Source organism: Strongylocentrotus purpuratus, unplaced genomic scaffold (assembly GCF_000002235.5).
Source record: "Strongylocentrotus purpuratus isolate Spur 01 unplaced genomic scaffold, Spur_5.0 spur5_scaffold_16, whole genome shotgun sequence".
Taxonomy (NCBI): domain Eukaryota; kingdom Metazoa; phylum Echinodermata; class Echinoidea; order Camarodonta; family Strongylocentrotidae; genus Strongylocentrotus; species Strongylocentrotus purpuratus.
The window spans coordinates 2,841,151-2,864,593 of NW_022145601.1; the positions used below are offsets into that span (position 1 = coordinate 2,841,151).

The 23,443-nt window shown below is 38.1% G+C and overlaps 1 protein-coding gene across 1 annotated transcript; it reads right to left on the bottom strand.

The window, feature by feature from the left end:
- Positions 1-6,733: 6,733 nt before the first annotated feature.
- Positions 6,734-22,629, bottom strand: LOC589338 (ATP-dependent RNA helicase DDX19A). The gene is made up of 11 exons (XM_030986532.1): positions 22,446-22,629; positions 19,494-19,668; positions 17,623-17,767; positions 16,768-16,860; positions 16,234-16,333; positions 15,847-15,961; positions 14,518-14,695; positions 13,652-13,889; positions 11,232-11,394; positions 9,861-10,052; positions 6,734-7,283 (listed from the first exon to the last, which is right to left on the bottom strand). Exons 1-11 carry the CDS (start codon positions 22,491-22,493, stop codon positions 7,225-7,227), a joined length of 1,506 nt encoding a protein of 501 aa, XP_030842392.1. The 5' UTR covers positions 22,494-22,629; the 3' UTR covers positions 6,734-7,224.
- Between the last annotated feature and the right edge of the window lie 814 nt (positions 22,630-23,443).

Consider the following 23,443-nt stretch of genomic DNA (forward strand, 5'->3'; position numbering starts at 1 on the left):
GTAGGTCAATTACAGGACCAAGTTCCAGAGAGTCAAATGAGGAGAGGAGGAGTAGGAGTTACAACAAAACTTGGAAGTCTTGGGTTAAAAATCTGATTTAGATGTTATATTTGAAGGGTAACCCTAGAAGTTAACTTTTGGTGACAGTTATAGATTTATGCTGGACCTTGTTTATGTTTCTTTGTTGAAAAATCAGAACTTATTGTATTCTGCAGGGGCAGGTGTCTGTGTTTAAACTGAGAATAAAGTGGGGTATTGCTGTGTGGTAAACGGCATGTGTATTAGTATTTGAGTTACCATCTGACATTAGAACAATGAGAACACTATATATTAAGAATAATATACAAATCTACTAATCTAGGCATGCTTATAATAATAATAATAATAATAACACTAATACGAATAATAAAGAATATAATGATAATAATAATGATAATGCAAATTATGCAAATTTTGTTTCCCCGGGAAAGCCCAGCATCAGCATGATCATGCTGTTCTTCTTGAGGGCCCTGTAATAATTATTATCCCAGCAACTGTCAGTGACCCATAAAATATACACCTGGATGGTGAGTAGCAAATTCCAAAGGACATTATGGTGCCGGGTCTGGATTCGAACCCTCAACCCTTGGATTGAGAGTCAATTGAACGAACCACTATACCACGACCCCTCCACAATGGCCTTTTCCAAGGCACATCTACGCCTACACAGCACTTTGGTTTGCTTTAAGGTACTTGTTAACTAATGCTATGGTCACATTACTCAAAAGTAGCCTGCCCCGCGGCCGAGCGGCGAGTTTCTAACCAATTCTGCCCGGCGGCTGCCCGGCCACCGAGCGGCGGCCGCCCAGGCACCGCTCGTTTTTAGGGCATCGCTCGGTCGCCGCTGAAGTTTAAGCGCGGAGTTAAAATTTGAGCGGCGCCTGCTCATTTTTCACTCGCCGCCCAAAATACGTTCGGTGCCTGGGCGGTCGCCGCCCGGGCACCGACCTAATTGCTGGGCGATGCTTAATTCCAGCAGCGACCGAGCAGGCTAGTGATCCAGGACTGTAGTGATCGGTCGGTCGCTGCTCTGATTTGTGACCAAAGCTTAAGGAATAGGTAAAGTTGGAAAATGAAGGCATGAACACGAAGAATCCTCTTCAAAAAGGTGATATCAAAGCCAACGGGATCGTAATGAGTGCGGTATAAACTATCGCATCACAATGCGTGTATTTACCTTGCCATGTATCTCCGTGAAGGCTGATCATCAACACCAAGATGGCCAACATCTGCATAGACACAGAAATGATTCGATGAAGGATGTCCATGATACCATGAAACGAGGCTCATCTAAGATATCGCAAGATATCGCAAAGTAAAAGACTTATTCTAATTTTCCACCAAGCTGTCGTCCCTAGAATGTCAATTGGTAGGTAGACGTAGTCAGTTTCCCCCCGTACCAATAACCTGAATCAAATATTGCTTTTCCTCGCCGTAAGTCGAAAAGGTGCACTGTTTTTATTGAGGCCAACTTCCTCAAAGTGCAATGAAAGATGTAAATCGTTGGTCACAAGCACTTGAAATGACTTGTATTGAAATGCACTTGACTAGTTTCGTTTTAATTGTTACGTGCATGATGTTATGTTTATATTTGGCATTGTACGCGTACCTTACACAATTTACCATTCAATGTTACGAATGAGATTATTTGAGCTCAAATTAAAGGCTTGGGAGCTTGGTTCATTGCACATGTTTATGGATTCTTGCTTTATGTACTTTATATTTACAGTTTTGGGATAGGTGCAGCGGAAGCACTGATGAGATATTTATGTTCGAATCGGTCAAATCAAGATAATATGGTTCTCACACGACAAGGGAAAACATGATTTGACTGACTTAGAATAATTAATAATAAAAAAAGGCATTGGGGCCCGCCAGGTAAATTTAAATGTGTTTGTCTTACATTTTGAAACTTGAGATTCGAATTCGTGTCCCGAACAAAGAGCGCACCCATGCAGCGCGTTTAATAGTGGTTCGTCGTTTCGCGGTTCGTCAGCCCACGTCGTTTACAGTAAAAGGTAGGTGGAAAGATGTCTATGAAAAGATAACCTCGATGTTTTTAATCTAATTTCATCTGGGAGATCAATCCACAGCTTTGTTCCTACAAACAAAAAACAAAATTGTCCTTGCGTCGTCTAACATTTTGGTTGATAGAGGAAGCCACTTTCTCTTCTTGTTGCATATCTGTCCTGTATCATCCGACAATAATCGACTAAAGAGTGTGGTAATACACCTTTTACCAAATCATACATTAATTAATGTTGACACAAGAAGTTCATGATGTTTAACAATATTTACTATTTATAGACTTTGAAAAAGAGTTTTGGAGTCATTTCTAAGTAGACTGAAAATAATTGCTCTCATTGTCATTTTTGACTTAAATACAATTTAGATTACTTTTGTAAGTTCTCCCCCATACTTCTACTCCATAAGAGAGATGAGGCTGTACATAAACCATATATATGATAACACAAATCTATTCTTGGGAACAAAATGTCTCAATTTTAACAGAATGCCTACTTTTTTCCGTATGCATTTTGTTTATTGTCTGAATATGTTCTTTCTACGAGAGGTGACCATCAATTTCAATTCCAACAAAATGGTGCAACGGATACATCTCTAATATCTGATCTTGACATTCTTGCTTGTTTTCTGTGTGTTAATTGTGATTTCATTTGCATTACACCATTCCTTAACCTTCATTAAATTTCAATTACAATTTCTGAATTAAATTCTTTTTGTCTAGTATTAAGAGTAGGAAATAGATTATCAGCGAATAATCTGTTATTGAAAATGTTTGTGGAGTTAGGTAAGTCATTTGCATATAGTACAAATAATGTTGGTCCAAGAACGGAAGGTTGAGGGACACCACATGTTATATATTCAATTTAAAAGACATATATCTTTATATTGTATTAACTGTAATCGTAAACACAAATAATCTTCAAACCATTGCAAGGCTAACCCACGTATTCCATGACTTTTTTGGGAGGAGAATGCTGTGGTTTATAGTACCTAATGCTTTTTGAAGGTCAAAAAAGATGCCAACCGTTGTTCTACCTTCATCGAAGTAATTCAATAGTGTATTTGCAAGATTAATCAATGATAACTTAGTGCTATGTTTCTTACAGAAACCATGCTCGTGTTCAAACAAGATAATTATTTGCTTCCAAGTAGTAAATTACACGATTATTTATAATTCAGATATAAGATATAAGATATTTAGTGAGTCTACGCATTCAACCATGCTTCAAATACCCCGTCAGTTTCGATATAATAGAGTGGTGAAGCGTGACGTCATCAAAAATCTATTTTTAGAATTTCTAAAAAAAATTCTTCATTTTCCGAAAGAGCATCGAATATAGTGTCCGAATGTCGAAAACCAATTGAATATTTGCTGAAGTATTGGCTGAGATATGACCATCTGAATAAATAGATGTCCTATGGGAACTCAATGGTATAGTGCTCTGGTTCCTAATGTTATCAAGCAGAGCACTATAACACTGAGTTTCCATAGGACATCTATTTATTCAGATAGTCAAATCTCAGCCAATACTTAATATTCAATTGGTTTTCGACATTTGGACATTATATTTGATGCTCTTTTGGAAACTGAAGAAAAAATTGAGAAATTCTAAAAACAGATTGTTATGATGTCACAGCTTCGGTACTCTATGGTTCAGGACCTCTGATCATGTTGAATGGATATTCTCAAAATTCCATTATATTCTCAAGGTGTGCGGTCTCTTCTGTATATGATGCGTCTAATGAATTGTATATATATATATATTAAGAAATAATATAGATAAATGCGGCTAGTATTCTTGCAGACGCATTAATCTAATTCAAAATATATTACGGTGGGGAAAAAAGGGGGTTTGAAGAACATTTTTTTTTAATAAATACTATTTGTTGTCAGCGTCAGTTATTCTAACAAGTTACCAAAATGTTGATATTGTTTGCAGATTCTACCTGTTTACGTTGTCCTTCGAAGCGATCACAAAGACTTTAAAAAATCAACTCAAGGGCAGTTTCAATACACTATTTCAATGCCTTGACATAAATAATGTTCAGATTACGTCATGTGTCACTGCAATATTTGCACATTTTGATAAATGACAAAGAAGGATGTTGAAAAAACCTTAGTTTGATTTCTTGAAAGTCTTTGCAATTGAGGACTAATATAATCTCAAATATTTTTCTCACAACTCCTTACAAAATCAAACCATAAAAAACATATTGTATGGTAACATATTGTTTTGCTTTTATTTTCAGTAAAATGTTTAACAAAGTACTTTGTAAAAATGAACCTTTTTTTTATCACATTACATGTTTATTTTCTCATATATTTTTAATGCACTTGCATTACAATTAAATACAAAGACTCTTTCTGATCAATTTTACTCCTTAACATCGGTACTATCGAGGAGAAAATAAATAATGTTCATCGCAAAAACATGACATATTTTGGAAACTGATAGGGAATTTTTTGCGCAGACTCGAATGTGAACATCACAGGTTGTTGAAAATAGCAACAATGTAAATCCAATGCTGCTGTGTTACAAAATAAACAAAAAATGATATTGCAGTTAGTCACTTATTCGACTCAATTTACGATCAAAAGCAATCAGATAATGAACCACATATTCCAATGTAAATGTTGAGAAATTGGAATACCACTGAAAACATAACATCAGTTTACAGCAACTTGAAATACACTCTCCAAATTTAAATGGAATTTTCAAATGGTTCCGGGAGTTAGTGCAAATTGTGCAATTACAAGTACCTGTTTGTTCTTCTTTTTGTTTGTTTACTTTTCTTTATATCTCTCCCTCTTGTCATGCATCTAGATTCAAGCCAATTCTTACAATTTTAAATACCACTGAACTTGGTCTACAGACTGCATCATACTTTCAAACTCTCAATAAAGTAGAAAGATTACAACAATTTTGTGGCACTTCTGTGGGATTCAGTTTCGAGCAAGTCCATGGTATTTGGTCATTTTCTGTTGCATATGCTACCAAAATACAAAAAATATTAAAGGCGGTCTGTACTAGTTTGGCCAGGAGGGATTAGACCACACAGCGTGGTCACTGACAGGTGGCTATCTCATCAACTTAGCTCTCAATTAACATAAGCAGAGTATCATGGGGACCAATGGCCACTGTTTAGGCATTGTTTTCTATATAGAGGGAGCAAGTAGCTACAAGTAGTACAGTGGGGCTTTAAATTATCAAGTGTCATTTTCCTTCTTCTCTAGTCTGATTCAAGCTCTTGTCGACTATCAACTCGACAGAATAATCAGGTGCAATAAATAGTATGATGTTGGTATTATATACCAGACCAAACACCCTTGACTCGCCCCTTTATGAATCTTGCACCCCACCCCTGTATAATACAGGGGTAGATAATCATAAGGCCCATGTCCCCGTCCGAGACTCCTCGTCACTAATGCAATACCTCTACCCACTTTTTTCACTCATAATTACCACCTCTTGCTTATCAAGGTTGCTTTGAAAGGTCCTATGTTTCCGTTTGACAATGAGAGTGGTTGTACGTGTTTGCTTGGAGCCATAGAGGCATTAACTGGTAAACTTTATAAACACAATGGTAATGCCCTTCTGACTCTTAACAAATGAAGTGTTGCTTATTTGCCCTGGGAATATTTCAACATTACCAGAAGTTTAGAGAAAAAAATTGAAATTATGGTATGGGATATTGAATGTTCATTCCCCCAAAACAAAACAAAAATCTGTAAGTACAACAGCACAAAATAACCTGAATGTCAAGGAGGTCACTGTCATTACAGGAATAGTGTGGAACTAATTCCATTCTAATGTCACCACCCATAAATCGCACTTTCAATCACTTTTGGACTGATTTTCATCATGTATTGTTTACAGGCAAATAGCATCTTTTAGGGCAGTAACTAATAGAAAGTTGACATTACAACCTATATTCTGTAGACAAAAACAAACCAAGAAAAGCTTACTTTCTGGGTTTACCACTTTTACATAATACTTGTACTAGTTTTTTATAAATTTTTGTTCATCAAGTTTGGTATTCACATTCTTTAAAAAGACCATACATTCTAAATCTCTTTGCGTCACCTTTGATTCATAACACTTCTACATATCACTCTTTTCAACTTAGAATTTCAGTTTTATCGATTTTACAAAATGAAATCACTGTTTTAGGCTTGAGCAGAAAATAATACAAAATTATCTTCAATCTTAATGGCAATGTTCAGTGATATGCATTCAAACTTCTTACAGAATACAGAGACAATGTAGGAGTTACATGAGGTTTAAATAATCATGAGGCTAAAACAAGAAATGGAAGCGTCTAATTGAATGAAGACAGGCAGCGTCCAGGCCTCCATACTACACTCCTCTTTCAAGCGTCTTATCATTTCACATTTCAAAATGCTGATGTTGATCCTCATCAAACGATTGCTTGAGCATGGACACATGACCAGAAATTTATATTTCCTAATACATAACTAGTCATTAGCATCTTCTGAAGACTGGTCACTACCATTTTTTAATGAATGTTCATATTAGCAGTCCTAATGACTGATCATTAGCATTTTCTAACAAATCCTTTTAAAAAAGCAATTTCTTCAGTCAACAATGGATGTAGACGATTCATAAATGGTGATTTATCAAATGACCGACAATGATCACTATCAACATTTTATAAAACAAATGATAAATTGTATATTTGAGCATTAGTTTAACTTTATCCATATTTGGTACCTTTGTAATAGTCCAAACAGCCTGCTCCCAAAATACCCTGTGTTGATATACTAACACCTTCACGAATGTATTCTATTTTGGGATACTGGCACATTAGGAACTCCCTCAAAAGAAGGCTTCCTTGGTAAACTCACAATAGCTCACCAGGAATATCAGGATTTTTATTTTAAAGGAATACTAACTGCGTTGACATTTGTAGCCATTCAAAAGTTCTCAAACAAACTTATCTTTGGAGGGAAAGCCGCAAACTTCTCCTTATCTCCATACCTGCATAATACAATTCTTTCCTTGGTTATGCTTGAAGCTCGTTAATCGCGAAATAGATGTCATGAGCCTTTTGGGACAGCAGCTGGATAAAAAAAAATGTCACTTTTTGTGGTGTCCTTATGAAAACGATGATGGATGATTTGATGATTGAATGCAGCGATCAAACAATCTTCTCAATCTCCTCTGCATCGTCCGTGTACAACCTTTCAATCTGGCGTCCTGGAGTAGAAAGAAAGAAAAACAAAGATATGAACAAGAATAGGCCCTATGGCCCTACATACATGTATGATGAACTCAGGTCAAGTTCTGTACAACCAGAAACTTCCTGTGCACGAAATGTTCGCAAATTTCCCAAGTGGTATAATTTTGCAAAAGTCTAATTGAATGACAATTGACAGTTTTGACACATCACTACATTTTTTAGATTTGCAAAGTCTCAAACAATTTACGAAAGTTCTTGGTGCGAAATAAAGTTTCAGGTTTACAACAATATTTTCAATAAAGAATTTGAAAATTTGAAATTATTCTGCCAAATGTCTTTTTTTACTTTAAAACGTCATAACTCATCTTTTGACACCAAATTCATAAGTTTAAAATGATGGTAACATTGGAGAAACAAAAAAAATCCAATATGTATCGTACACAAAAGTCCTTTTTTTCCCTTCATATACAAATGTACATAAGTTGCAAAATGTGAACAATAAATCAATCCTTCATGGGCTTATCGATATTACGATGCTCTATTTTAAAGGGAGGGTTATCAGTTTCCATGTGCAGAAGGGCATAATTCGCGAACTTCAGACCTTGTCGGAATACCATTAACCCTACGTTAACTGGGGGGGGGGGTCAATTTGACCCCCCCCCCTGTAGAAATTTCGCGACTACTCCGAAACCGCGGCAGATATAAAATTTTCCTCTCATGACTTTTTACTTTCGAGTCTTACGCATCTTTTAAAACAATTTTTTTGAAAATCGGATCTACGGTTACAAGGTCGCATGACCTTTTGTCTCTGCATGTCAGCCCGAAAATCGCTCATTTTCGTGATTTGTGTACAAAACATATGTAAAAGTCATTTTTCCTAAAAATAGATAAAACATTGGTTATTCAGTCTTGTTTAAAGTTTAGATGTTTGTTTTGGGGTCAAAATAGTTGAATTGTAGTTATAAAATGAAATAAAACAACAAAAACAATAAAATACATAAGTTTAAAAAACAATGAACTACATAAGAAATTATAAAAACAAGAGATAACATAAGGAATAACCTGGCTCTTCCAATTTTTTGTGTTGTATTATTATTCCAAATGGTCTAATAAATAAATGTAGTTAAAAAGAATACTTAAATATGAATAATCTATGATTTATGGGCCGAAATGTGAATTTTATGACCTTATTTGCATAAATTACCATAAATATGCAAATGAGTGAATTTTTCAAAAATTTGAAATTACCATAGTATTCTATACACTTCACTTGACATGCATGCAAATTTTCGCGGCGATCGGTGGTGAAACGGCCGAGATCTTAGGGGGGGGGGGGGGGTCAAATTGACCCCCCCCCCCCCCCCCCAGTAAAAACCTGGTCTGAAATAGCCCAGTTAAAATAGGGTTAATGGGTGTACAAGTCTTGCACACAGCAAACCAGTGGTCCTATCAAGAAATACTCCCTAGTCTCTAGGAAAGTCTTTCGGTGAGGGAAATGTAAGAAAAGGAGTTTACCATACGGGGAATGGGTGGAATATGCAGAGCATTAGATAAGGTCTGTTGGCCATAAACCTGAAGGCTAATCCTTGTGATTGACAACACTTGTTATCGGGTAAACACCCGAATGGTGTCAAATTGCCCATGAGAGCGAGAGCACACTACCATGAGTCTTTAACTCATATCCTACCATAAGGGTGCATGCACGCTACCACTAAAGTGCTTTGTACACGCAAGCGCGCTATTGATTGTCTGCTTTATTCATACGAGCGAGCTACCGCTCCGGTGCATCATGCATGTTTGCTTGCATTCCTCATAGCAGTTATTGTTCATGCCCATTGTACTGTGCTGAGTGCTTCCCACGCTTTAGATCGCACCATCAGATTATCAGATTATCTCAAATTAAACTTGGCACTGGGGGATTTGTGGCTTGGCACAATGGGGATTAGCCATGTGGCTCTGAGCTGTATTCATTACAAGAGTTATTCATTCATTCATTACAAGAGTTAATAATATGTAACAATAGAAACTTCTTTCACAACTTGTAGACCAGCTCTCTTCTTAGAAAGAAAAGTTTTCCCTCTCGCAAAAATTTAGTTACTATGTCAGTTGTGATTCAATTACATTGCAGCATGAAACTTTCGGGAATCTTAACCACTCGTAAAATCTGCCAAAGACTCATGCTCGCAAAAGCACTGTTCGTGTACAACACATTCTGGGCTTGATCAAATTTGTAGCATAAACATAGTAATAATAATAATAATAATGATTGTGGGTTCTTGTAAAGCGCTCATGTTTTTCAGACTTGCCTCTCTTGGACCTCCACAATTATTACCCTCCCTTGAGCATGGCTGCCATTATTGCACTCTAGCATTACAAGGATTCCTGCCAGGTACCCATTTACCTCACCTGGGTCGAGAGTGGCAAATGTAGGTTAATGTTTTGCCACAGGATATTACTACCGCGGTTGGACTTGAACCGTAAACCATGAGATCCACAGTCTGGTGATGTATCTCCTGGACCTCGACACCTCTTTTATGTAATATGGAGCCTCAAAAAATGAATAATCCTTGCAAAAAAAAAGAGACCATTCTTACCAAAGTGATTCTCGATGATCTTCATAATATCCATACTCCTGGGTCCGTCTACAAAGTTAATTGCTAGACCTGACTTGCCGAAGCGTCCTGTTCGTCCGATCCGATGCAGGTATGTCTCACAGTCAGCCTGCCCGTTCATGTCCACTGGAAGGTCAAAGTTCACCACCACAGTGACCTGCTCGATGTCAATACCTGTCAAGAGTAGGAGCAGAAGAGGTGTGACAATAATGAAGAAGACAAATATGGTATCTAATTCTCCTATTTCAAATTCAAATTTGTTGGTCCAAAAGTAAATTTGTTGCATTTACATGCATTATTCACAGAGAAAACTATATAAAATGTACATGTGACATGATACATACAACATAAAACAAGTATATAGAGAAAATAAACATATATCACTTTAGCATTCTCATTATATAGATATTTTCTCTGAATTTACATTATTGACAATAATTGTTATGCTTAATACATCAGCCAGAAAATTTCAAACTATATGAGCATTCTTCAATTCTATCTATCTTCATTTCAGTCAATGCTTACTCTGTTATTAAATTGCCATGGTGATTTCTTGCCGTTTGACAAACACATTAAAAAACATATCGCAGATATATAAATACATTCATACAACAAAAAATGCATAGTTGGTAATATACCACTCTCAATGAAAAAATTCTGTAACTTCTTCTTTGATCTTCCTGAAATGTTGTTCACCAGGGGAGTGTTTCACAAAGACCAAGATAATTTAAGTTGGACTCGAACTATGGCAGGCCTCTAACCATTCCTGGCATTGGTTTCTCAAGGGATGTACAAATAGTTTACAATGTAAGTAACTTTTTTTTCATCAACAATGAACTATACAAAATATAAGTTCTGTAGATTTGTGACGGCCTGCCTGCCCTTGAGAGACCAATGGTGAGAGCAACCAGTGGCACGAATGGCCTGCCATAGTTCAAGTCCAACTTAAGTCGATCTTAGTCTTTGTGAAACATCCCCCAGATAATGGAACTATGATGAACAAGTAAAACATGAGCAATGATGAATCCTTGACCACTGAATTATGTCATTCTCATATGCTGAATAGATACGAGGCCCTCATTGATCCAGTAGACAAGGACTTAAAATGGTTTCATGAAATATTGGTTTTGCTACATTTTGATACCTTTAGGGGCACTCAAAGGCCCGAATTCACAAAGCAAGGTTTGACCTCAGACCAAGGTTTGAGCTCAAACCTCCTTTTGTTCTTTACAAACCAGGTTTGTAAAAAACGCGTACAACGCGTCATATGACGTACAAAAACCAAGGTTTGTCGACAAACCTCCTTTGTGAATTCGGGCCAAAGGGTTCAAACATTCCTTCTCCTATCCTTACCTCTAGCCATGACATTGGTCGTGATTAAGATCTTCTCTTTTCCTGCTCTATACCGCTCCAGAACAGCCACTCTCTGTTCCACCGTGAGATCACCGCTCAACAGCGCCACCGCATGTCCCTCTCGTGTCATCCTCTCCGCAAGCCAGTTAGCATTTCTCTTCGTCTGCACAGAACCAATAGATGCAATGATATTCATCATTAAATATAAAGTAAGGTACTGTTTATGCACATAGCTTTGGAAAGAAACTCTGCAAGTTATGATATGTAGTGGTGGTTATTTTACCTGACTGCTAAGAAAGCATAAATGCTTGTTTGTAAGTAAAGATATGTAAAGCTACAGTCCCATATACGTCCCGGACCGTCCCGGACCATCCCGGACCCCATCCGGGGTGATCCGGGATTCGGTCCGTGTCGACACCGTGTTGGCACCGGGGTGGTCCTGGATGGTCCTGGATGGTCCTGGGCGGTCCGGGAGTCGACCCCGGATGTTTTTGACGGTCAAAAACTGCCAGGGTGGTCCGGGACGGTCCGGGACAATAGTTTGATCCGGGGTGATCCGTGTAGCCACCGTGCTGGGTCCGGGATCATCCGTAGTGGCGCCGGGGCGGTCCGTGTTGATCCGTGGCAGTCCGGGAGTGAGTTATTGACCCCGGATCACCCCGGCGCCCCTACGGATGATCCCGAACCCAGCACGGTGGTGACACGTGTTGGCACCGGAGCGTTCCGGGATGATCCGTGTTGGCACCGGGGTGGTCCGGGACGGTCCGTGGCGGCTCCGTGCTGGGTCTGGAATGATCTGTACTGCTGCTGGGGCTATGCCCGGACGGTCCGGGGCGGTCTGTAGTGTAGGGACACTGATTTTCCGCGATCATGGAAAACGGACGGAATTCACGGAATTGACCACTTGAAACGGAAAATGCAATTTCGAACGGAAAATCGCGGAAAACCCCTTTTACCTCAAAATTTTTCATTTTTCAAGAAGAAAATCGTAAAACTTACACTATTTTTGTGACTCGTTATGCAGTGAAAAAATATTGGGCCTCAAATCATGGTTAATAATTCCGAATATTTAGCGATATTCGTCAGATTCTTAGGAGACCGGGCGCTGCCATTTTGTTTTGCTGTACCAATAGAGATCGTGACATAATACATACACGGTACAAATAGCAGCGAAACGATCCTATTATGCCAGCTAGGCGCCTAGTATTACGCAGACGTAATACTAGGCACACACACGCCAGCAGCGGGCGCTACGTGCGGCGAGATTGTACACACGCTGATGTACAGTTCGAAAAAGGGGCTGGCATGTGCGCCTAAAATCAATCGATCGCGGACATGACAGCCCAGACTGAAATGTTTTCGTTGACGTCGGTACTCGTCCTTTCCGTCCGGAATATGTCGTGTTCTGACACATTCCGCTGACTTTAGTCTGCTTGTCTAAGTTCGAATTTGAAGTTGGTAATTTCTAAACATTTGATAATTTTTCGTAGGTCTAGCCTAGACTGTACGGCCCGTAGGGGTCTATATTTTCACTAGTATTTTGCATCAAGTTTATCCAGTCCCGTCCGTATGTTTTTGAGTGGTTATCAGTGGCTTGTCAAAGGTGGCGGCTTTAATAGTACATTTGTACCCTGCAAGTTCATGTTTTAATGAAAATCTTATGTAAACGGAATTTTAGTTTTTTCATGTGTACAAAGTCTATGGCAAAACGGAATTTCTGTTTTTCAGCCCATCTGAAACGGAATTCAAGATTTTCTGAAACGGAAAAGGCCATTTTTTGAAACGGAAAATCAGTGTCCCTAGTAGTGGTACCGTGTTGGGTCCGGGGAGACGGTCGGCGGTTGCGATTTTTTTGAACAAAACATCCCGGACCATCCCGGATCACCCCAGACCATGGTGCGGGATGGTCCGGAGTGGTCCATGCTCGTCCGTGCTGGTCCGGCTTTATATGGGACTGGGGCTTTATATAAATACCTGTACATTATTATTATTATTAATTCTAAGTCAGGTTTGTGACCCCATCACCTTCATGATTGCCCATTCAATTATGCCACAAGACTTTTATTCTTCATACAGTCAAACCTGCTATAGGGACCACCTGTCTACAAAGACCACATTTTATGTTTCCCTCTATAATGGTTTCTAATTGAAACATGTAACACAGGAACCTGTGCATAAAGACCACCTGCCCATAGAGACCAGTTTTCTTGTCTCTCTTGGGTGGTCTTTATAGACAGGTTTCATTGTATAAATGCCTTGGCCACAAATGCCATCACGAACTGCTATGAACACTGTACGAATGATTATCAGACAATGGAAATTCAAGAAGACCATGGAAAAACGGAGATTTGTACAAAATTATCGTTCGTACAAACCTTTGTGACCATAGCATAAGCCTAAAATTTTCAAACATATCTTACCTGACAGAATATCATTGCTTGACCGATTGTTATGGTACCGTAGATGTTAGAGAGTGATTCAGCCTTCTCCTCCTTGTTGGAGCATAGGACGTAGTACTGTTTGATGTTGGAAAGACTTTCTTCCTCCCGACGGAGGCGTATGACCACTGGATCAGGGACCACCGTCGTTGCAAACTTCATGACGGTGTTGTCGTACGTGGCGGAGAACAGCATCATTTGACAAGCGCTTGGAAGTTTCCTGACAGGGGCAGAAATAATACATAACTTTTGACGTTGAAGAGTCAAGGCTTGTTCACATATGATCCAGCAAAACCGCAGTGTTTTTTTAATTTTGGTAATAATGGGGAGGAGTCCATTTTGGCCGTGTAGTGATTTGATCTGCGCGATATCCGTAGGTTAAATTGCATAAATCGGTTACCAAGCATATGCAAGACTCTAGGCGATATAGTCACGGAAACTCACGGCGCAAAAAAAATGATATTCAAACATATATTGCAGTACATGTCCAGGTCAACCTTTTAAAGCCCCACTGCACTACTTATAGCTACTTACGCCCTCTATATAGCAACCAATGCCCAAGCAGTGACCGTTGGGCCCCCATGATCCCCTTTTTCTTGTGTTAATCGAGAGCTGATTTGATGAGATAACAGCCTGTCAGTGACCTTGCAGGGAGGTCTAATCTCTCCTGACCAAGCAAGTGCAGACAGGCTTTAAGATTAATGTAATGGGAATAGGAGTCAAGGGTGTATCATCAATTTTTGAGAATTCTACTTTAAAGGAATGTGTAACGATATGACCACCAATTGAAATCTAGCTCCTCTCCAGATATGTCAAATGTCAGATGTTAATCATTTCCCATATCTTACTTTTGAATGCGGATACTTTGGTCTTGATGGCCCTGCGTTGCTATCATAACATCAGCTTCATCTAGACAGAATACTTTCATCCTTGACAGGTCTATGCTGCGGAGCTTTAAACACCAGTCGAGCGTCGTTCCTGGAGTTCCTATGATGATCTGCTGGTTTACCTTCTCTCCTCGTTGAACTGGAAATTTAAATAAATACGACAAAGTTCTTAGAATCATGAAAACCTATCAAGAGGGAAATTGTTAGGACATTTTGGACCTCAAGATTCTAAAGAAATGTGGGCTCCCTCTTCAAAATCTCACAAGGGCAAGGAAATCTATTATTCTGCACTACTAACCTCCAAAATAGGCAAGTCAAAACTTGTTGATATTGATGAAAAAAAATGATGTTTCTTTTCTAAATGAATAGTAACATGAATATATTATCCTTTGTCTTACAATCTACATCCCCACATACAAGTAGAGTCAACAAACTTTAAAATCGAGTATCGAAACGCAAATAGGAACATTACTTTAATGCCTTTATTTTTATTTTTGAAAGAGATTGTCTCATGAAACATGGTAATATGGTTCATACCAAAAAGGCAGGATAAATATCATTCATTTACAAGACATGAATATTTAATAAAAAATATGCTGTTCTTGTTCAGGGCATATCACATTATACTATATGTGCTTCCAAAGGACTTTGGGTATTATTACCCGCACCTTTAGCTCTGACCACCGTAGCGCTCACTACATTCAAGGAGTTAAACCTACCCATTAACTAAACCTGGGTCAAGTGTGGCAAAGGTAGAACAATTTAATTCGATTCAATTAAATTTAAAATGGTTTATTTCAAATAAAACTGTCATTGCAGCCTTTAGCCAAATTATAAAAGTTTACAAACAAAATTAAATACACATGATGTAATATATAACATAGCATAACATGATATATTGAATTTGAAGAATGAACCAGCATAAATACGAGAAATATAGCTTATTGCAACATAATCATGGAAACATGAATTAAAAAGAAATCTGAATTAAATAGCATAAAATAACATAGTTCTACTGAAACCATGTGAAAGAAGAAGGACTGAAGTAAGCAATAAACGGTAAACGGAGCAAGTGTACAGTATGTGATGGAAAATACAATGTATTGCCATAGGCCGTCAATGCTGCAGCAGGGATTCGAACCCCATACCTTGTGATTCACAGTCACGAGACTTATACACTACACCACAACACCTCTACATTAAAATTCTTGATCTTGCCCTCATCTTCCGAACAAACAAAAACGAGTTTAACACCATTTAAGAAGATACATGTGAATGAACAAGTCTTACCTCTTTGTCCTCTGACTGCGTACCTCACGTTGATATCAGGAAGGTTTTTCCCCATCTCCTCCACTACTTTTCCTATTTGAATTGCTAGTTCATAGGTTGGTGCTAGACAAAGGGCCTAAGGGTTTGAAAAACAAAACAAAAATAAATCAGCCTTTAAGAAAAAGAACCAGGTACTGCACTGTACAGGTACTGCACTGTTTGAAATTTAAAACACATATCTTTATTATCAATGATGCAATCTCTAACATTAAGACAAAGATCTTTTGTTTGGACATACCACTTGCTCCCAGCAGCCTTACATCAATCAACATTGTATATCGAAGACATACTTAACCAGAAGCGCTAACAAAAAAGATGGCAAAGGAAAGGATGTGTATGTACATGTACCTGTGGGTAATGGTTGTTATCTACTCTACTCAGCATGGTTAATACAAAAGCTGCTGTCTTTCCTGTACCACTCTGAGATTGTGCTATCATGTTCTTGGGCCTGTGGAATAAAAAAGAAAAGATGTGAGAGTTAATATATGTATATGGTCCAAGGTATACTAAAATGAAAAATAAAGAAATAATGTAAGAAGTTGTAGCTCTTTAAAGATACCCCTGGCTTGGTTTATATTTATCTCAAGATTTTTACAAAATTTTCAAGGAAAAAAAGACAAAAGGGCCAATCGGGTATGATACGACTACGAAAGCCGCTACGGCAGTAGTAATGTGAGTGTAACATACGCGAAACTAAAGCGTGAGGAGAACTTAGGTCTGTTTCGCGAGCGCTGGCGCGCGCTGACCATTATTAAATCAAGTCATTTGTTTACGTGAAGTTGTCCAAAAGAAGTCGTAGATGGCATTAACCAGTATTTGCCATGCTACACCCCCTTTTAATGTATACCAACGCCTCTACAAGAACCTAGTGGATGTACTCACGGGTCAGCCATAAGAAGAGGCAGTGCCGTCTCCTGAATCTTAGAAGGTGCATTGAACCCCATCTCATACACTCCTTTTAGAAGTGCTTGCTTCCTGAGGGTGTAAACCAACAAACAAACAAAAGATTATAAACCAGTACAATCAAATGAACATTGTGTATAGCATATACAGTCAAACCTGTCTATAGTGACCGCCCAAGGGAAACACAAAAAGTGGCCTTTGTAGACAGGTGGTCTTTGTAGACAGGTTCCTTTAGTACATGATTCAATGAGAAACCATTTTCAAGGGAAACGACAAATATGGCCTTTGTAGACAGGTGGTCACTAAAGCAGGTTTGACTGTATCACATACTTGGCAATGCCTTGATATATCTCTGAAATAAACTGGCATTAGTTGCTAAAATAAGGTGGTAAAGAATTGAAGGTATTATCTTATTCTGGGTATATATTTATCTTTTACTTCACCTGGGTCAAATAATGCCAAATATTCATTAATTTAATGCTAAAAACCATCAGTCATCTTAATTGGTGGTGCACAGTACAGTAACTTATCCACTACAACAGGACACCCCTACATGGTAACTATCTAATAAGAACATTCCCTATTGCAGAGAAAGGGTGAAAGATAACATGTCAGCCATATCCAAGCTACATGGACAACCTTAACAAACTTTAATCTTTTGAGAGAGAACCTTACGCCAAATGTGAAATTTTATAACCATATCTCATTTATTTAAAACACCACAGTATTCCTTCAGCTCCAAGTCGACAATTATTTATGTTATTTAACTTTCCAAATTAATGTACATGTAGTCATGTACCTCATACATAATTGATGATTCAGGAAAATACTTACAGGCGAAGTTCTTCAAAAGATTTGACGGAGTGAAGGGGTGAGTTGGGGTCCTTCTGTTGGACCTCTAGCTGTGAGGTTGATGTGTGTTGGATGAGACGGGAATGAAGAGCTTTGTTGAGAAGAGATGCATCAGCAGCTTCCTTAGCTAAGAAAAAGAAATAGCAAGATAATAACAATAACAACGTTCTTGGTTTAGTGCTTGATACATTGTCAGTGTCCTTAAGAGCTTGACAGATATACAGATATGATTGAAATAGTATACAATTTGGAACCCAAACCACTTTCAAACTCGTCAGAAAAAATTTCTTCCCCCAAGCAAGACATACATGTACAATAGATGAAATCATGTCAACTCAAGACAGATCCATTAAGAAAAGATTTTTCGAAAAAATATTGATTTTATTATCTTTTACCAAAATATGCAATGTAGGCCTACTTTTCTGAAATATATGTGAGCATTTCTATAATGAATGTGGCTACCTAGAGTATTGTTATAAAAGTTACAATACATGTAATGAAAGAAATCCCTTACAGGAAGAGAACAGACAAAATTGGTTTCAAAGTTTATCATGGGTGAAATGTGTTCATTAATGAGTTACTGGATGGTCCAAAAAACCGAATTAGGTCAAACCATATAGAGCAAAGTATGTAAGCTTGACAAAAATCAGTGACTGCAGTCTTGAAACTTTATTGAAGCCCCCCCCCCCCCCACATTGCACTGCCTTTGCATACATCTAGATGCATAGAAATATTGGTTCACTACGATCTACTGGTATTAAGCGTTTGCCTGAATTTGACTTTTTAACTTTATGATAGCAGGAAATTGCTCTGAAGTAACTTTTCTTCATGAACTTAACTCCAACCTTCAACCCTAGACCAAACACTACTCCTAATCCTAAATTGAAGCCTGCACCTCAGTTAAATCCCAATCACAACCCTTAACCTATATCTTGGATAAAATAAAGCACTAGAGCAATTTTCACTGCCTCGCTGGAGCAGTGCCTTGAAAGCATGGGAGTGTTTCACAAAGATCCTAAGTTAAACTTATCTCTAAATTAGACTTAACATTTATGGAAAGCTGTTAGCATCTATGAAAATATTTGTTAAAGTTATTTTAAAAGGCATAAAATGTTGATTCAAATCATTCATATTTTCAATTATCAAGTAAATTTCATGGTCTCGATATGGAATTTACAAAAAATATAAAATACTGGAATTTTTGCTTTTTAATATATTTTATTTTAAAGATACAATGTCCCTTTTGCACATTAAATTCTGTAGAACTTAGCAGATATTATGAATAGGTCATGTATGTTCTATCTGTGAAATTTAAACGTTAGCGGTGTCTTAATATTCAAGTTATGCAAGGAAACCTATTTACTTGCTACTGTAGACCTCACTGTCAGACACTATTGAGTGACTGACTGGCTTTTTTCTTCTTTGGTAATAACATACATAAACTGAGCTGTAAAGAGTACATGAGCATTTGTCTACATCAATAACTCACTTCTTGTAATGGCCAAAATTAAACTGATTGAATCTTTGCGCAGCATGAAACGTACGACCATTCGGTACAATGGTCTGAAAATCAAGACTATTACTTATTGGCTCTATAGCTCTTAAGATTCAACAACCAATAGTCGTTATTTTCCCACTTAACACCATTTTCAAGCCCCCGTTTTTTTATGGAAGTTCTAAATTAGTATTATCTTTCAAATGCCGTTGGGATTTAACCTTTTTTTTGGGGGGGGGCCTGCAAATGGGACATAGTAGCTTTAAGGCTGCAAATGGCTCTCCATAATGTTTTACGTCCAACTTAGAGTCAAGTTGGACTTGAGATCTTTGTGAAACAGCCCCCAGGTATTACTTACCATCATCTTCCTTCTCTACACCACCAGCAGCTGAAGCTGGAGCAGCGGCAGGGGCTGGAGCTGTGGCACTCTGTGCCTGAGAGGCCGCTGGGGTAGCAGCTGGGGTAGCGGCTGGGGAGGGGGCCGCTGGATAGGCAGGTGGGGGCGCTTCATCTCCAATACCAAGGTTCTTTACCTGATCAATTTAAAAAAAACACATCAATAGAGCAATACTAGTATGTAGTATGGCTAAGTGGCAACTGATGTGGAGATATTACAGGTGTAGGCCCTTGTGTAATTGGATTTTTTACAGATGTGTATCAATCAGATATGATTATTACGTCTAGGGACCGTCCTTTAACGTCACCATCTGAAAGATGCGACTGAGTTTCAAACCATAATCCAAGAGCTGACCATGGACGTCACCGGCGACCACTAGACCAACTTATGTCTCCCATAAGATCGTTTTTGTAGGCATGTTGATTTTGTGACATATTGAGGATGTTTTTGACATTGTACACAACTACCGTGTGAGTCCAAAAAAAGTTTACACCTAGAAAATTGCTAATTATTTTTAAAACCATCTATGAACAGTAAATTATTATACATCTTATTGAAAAGTGTTTTATCCCAAATCATTTGGTACCATTTTTGTGTAGTATGTGTTCACGCTTGGATGAACAAGTAGCATTGTTTGCGAGAGTGCAAAAATCGACTTGCGCCAAAGTGATGCCTTCAGTATGTATTATGTTGGGATTAGCGGAATGAGAGAATGGATCGAATGTATCAAATGAAATGCATTGCATATGTTTTTTGCAAAGGGCAAAGTCACACACAGCCACACACATGCACACAAATGTTTGTTGATATTTGATATTCAATATTTGATATGTGTGGCATGATTAATTCTGTTAGGGGTGTTATTTGGATCTGCAAAGACCGAATTAATACCCAAATCCAAATTGTTTTATTCAAACATCACATAGGCAACTTTGGTGCGAGTCGATTTTTGCACTCTCGCAAACAATGTCTCCTTTTCATCCAAGCGTGAACACATACCACACAAAAATGGTACCAAATGATTTGGGATAAAACACTTTTTCATAAGACATATAACAGTTTAATGTTCATCAATGATTTTTTTTATAATTAGCAATTTTCTAGGTGTAAACTTTTTTTTGACTCACTCTGTACATTTACCTTTACCTTTACCCGAGATTCTGGAAGAATGCTGTGTTCTCAGCAGTCGGGCTTAAAGCAGAAATTCCACCACATAATATAGGGGAAAATTTTAAAAGGTTATAATGTAGGCATGCATTATAATCCAAGATGGCGGCCCGCATGTTGTGCCTCTTTTCTTAGACCAATATTATTAATTTCAAAGTCATGAAAGGGCACTACCGGAGTACAGGTAAATATCAACAAACATGGTCTACAACAACTTCAAATGACAAAATAATCCCAGCTATGCATTTTTGAAGGCATTTGATGGCCAAAAACTTGAAAATTCTTGGCACTAAAAAAAAAAAAAAAAAAAAAAAAAAAAAAAAAAAAAAAAATTGCCGATACCGATCAAAGGTGCGAGGGTGTTGCTCCGATCTTCCGATCCGATCAAAGGCCCAACTTACAGGGTTATGTCATAAGACTGAGGGGGTGGGGGAGGGGGTGTGTCAGGACACTTAATTTTATAAAAAATTAATCTGTCATTTTTGCCATTGGATTTTCCAAAAAGTAAGCATCAAATACTCTGAAATAGCAATTGCCAAACATCTTAAATATGTTCTAACATATTTAATATTATTATAATCTATGAAAGTTCGCTTGTAAAAAAACTTCAAATTACTATTTGACATCTGTCTGGACACAGACAACTATTATTATTAGAGAACTATTATTAAGTTTGTGACAAGTTCAGCAATCTATTGACACAGGTGTATGAAACATTGCACTGGTATGTTCACCTTACAATAGCATTTCAACAACAAAATTATTAATAAATCCCCCATATTTCATTTTGTAGTAATCTATAAGACAAGTAAAGTATAACATGAACATTTCAAACAGAAAGTGCTTCATTAAATGTTAATTGAGAGTGTCTCAAGATCGAGTCTGCCAGTTTTATGACAAATAAAGTAATCAGTAACCAACTAACCATGGTAACATGAATATTGAAGAATTTTTTTTTTACATAGACTCTCTAGGCCCCTATTACATTTTCATGGATATGGGGTTTTCTAAACTTTTTACTAGACCTTGAATTGAGTCTACTGTCTAGTCTCGAGTCTAGTTTAGTGTCAGTGAGTATTGTCAAACATCAAATCACTGGTCATATGAATTTGATATTTTAATGATCAATGAAGAAAACCCAGTTCGGTCGATCAAATAACATAATTAAATAGTCTACCAACGCAACGGATAATTCTCAGGATTTCGCCCAAAATTTGATATTTTAATGATCAATGAAGAAAACCCAGTTCAGCTGATCAAATAACATAATTAAATAGTCTACCAATGCTAGGATTAGGGTAAGGGTTGCTTGAATTTAGGTTGGTTGAATTTAGGTGTTTTGAGGGCGTTCTGAGTTATCGCAAGTGCGTAACGACTTTCCGCTTCCAGTTCCAGGCTATTTTTCTCAGATCTAGCATTTCTAATTTTAGCCTTTTTAGGCCTTGGCTTTAAAGTAGGGCAGCTCAGAATCCCGAATAATTACCTGCCAACATTACACAGCAAATTCATAATTGATCAGTCATGTAATGTCATTTCTGTACATACATGGTCCATCTCTCACCCTGTCTAAACATTCATTCTCAGTCCACACTCATTTGCATTTCACCAGTTCACAATGACTGAGTCAATGAGAATGACAGACTCGGTTTCATCCAGACAAGTCAAAGCTTATTTATTTAGTTCAAATTAGATCTTAATTTTTAATTAAACAGTTAAGAAGTCTAAATAAACATTAATCGTTTTCACCTTCTTTTCTTGCTCCTGAATCGCTGCATCCCAGTCTACATTCGCCATTTTCTCACTCGATGCTTGTCTCTCAACCACTGAGTGAGTGAACTAGCTACCTTCGAAAGTGCAATATCACAACGTACATTGTACGTATACGATGCACATGCACAAAGCGCTACGTACCTACGAAAATCCACCGGTGTGAGGCCCGTAAGCGCCGGGTGCGCATACATGCATTTTACGGCCCATATTGGCCAACGTGTTTTTCAAGAGTTGAAGTTAGCCGATATATTTTTTCGGATTTTCAATAAACCACTATTGCCGTAATTCATGCGGTACTAGCTAGTCAAGCTAGGGCTTATATTTTCTCTATCCTAATGATTTACAATTTCTACTAATTGTTCTTCTGGTAATCTTTAAAGGGTTATACAGTCTATCACGAAGATGAATTAAAGATTAAAAGTGGTGGAAGGAAGACAAATGATTTTAAATGGGATAAGGCCATATTGATGGAAGGCTAGCTGTTCCATTCTGGGACAGAGCGTTCTTGTATATGTCCCCGACCCGCCCCCCCCCCCTCGTGCCCCCCCCCCCCCCCATTGAAAGCACCCCCTATCTCCATTGTATAAAGTCAATACCGGCCAGATTTTCGTGTATTACGGGCCGGACCTTGTTGCATGAAATGTACCCCTTTACCAGAGATTTTGACATGAACTGGTCCCCGGAGTGTGGGGGGGGGGGGTCTATGCCGCATCTCTGGCTCGGTGCATTTCTATTTTGCTTTTCAAATTGGCAAAGTATATATTATACTATTGTTCTCTGAGCCATTTTTTCATGATTTTTACAAATTGACATCATTTATTTTCAGTGTCCACCTCCTCTTTAAAATTTGCATGGCAAATAGGTAAAGTTCTTGGGGAGGGGAGTATTTCCCAGGGTACTCACATGACACACGGGATGTATCATGTGCCGCTCTAATAGGGTTTCGAGGATTGAGCAGGTCACCGGCCCCGGCC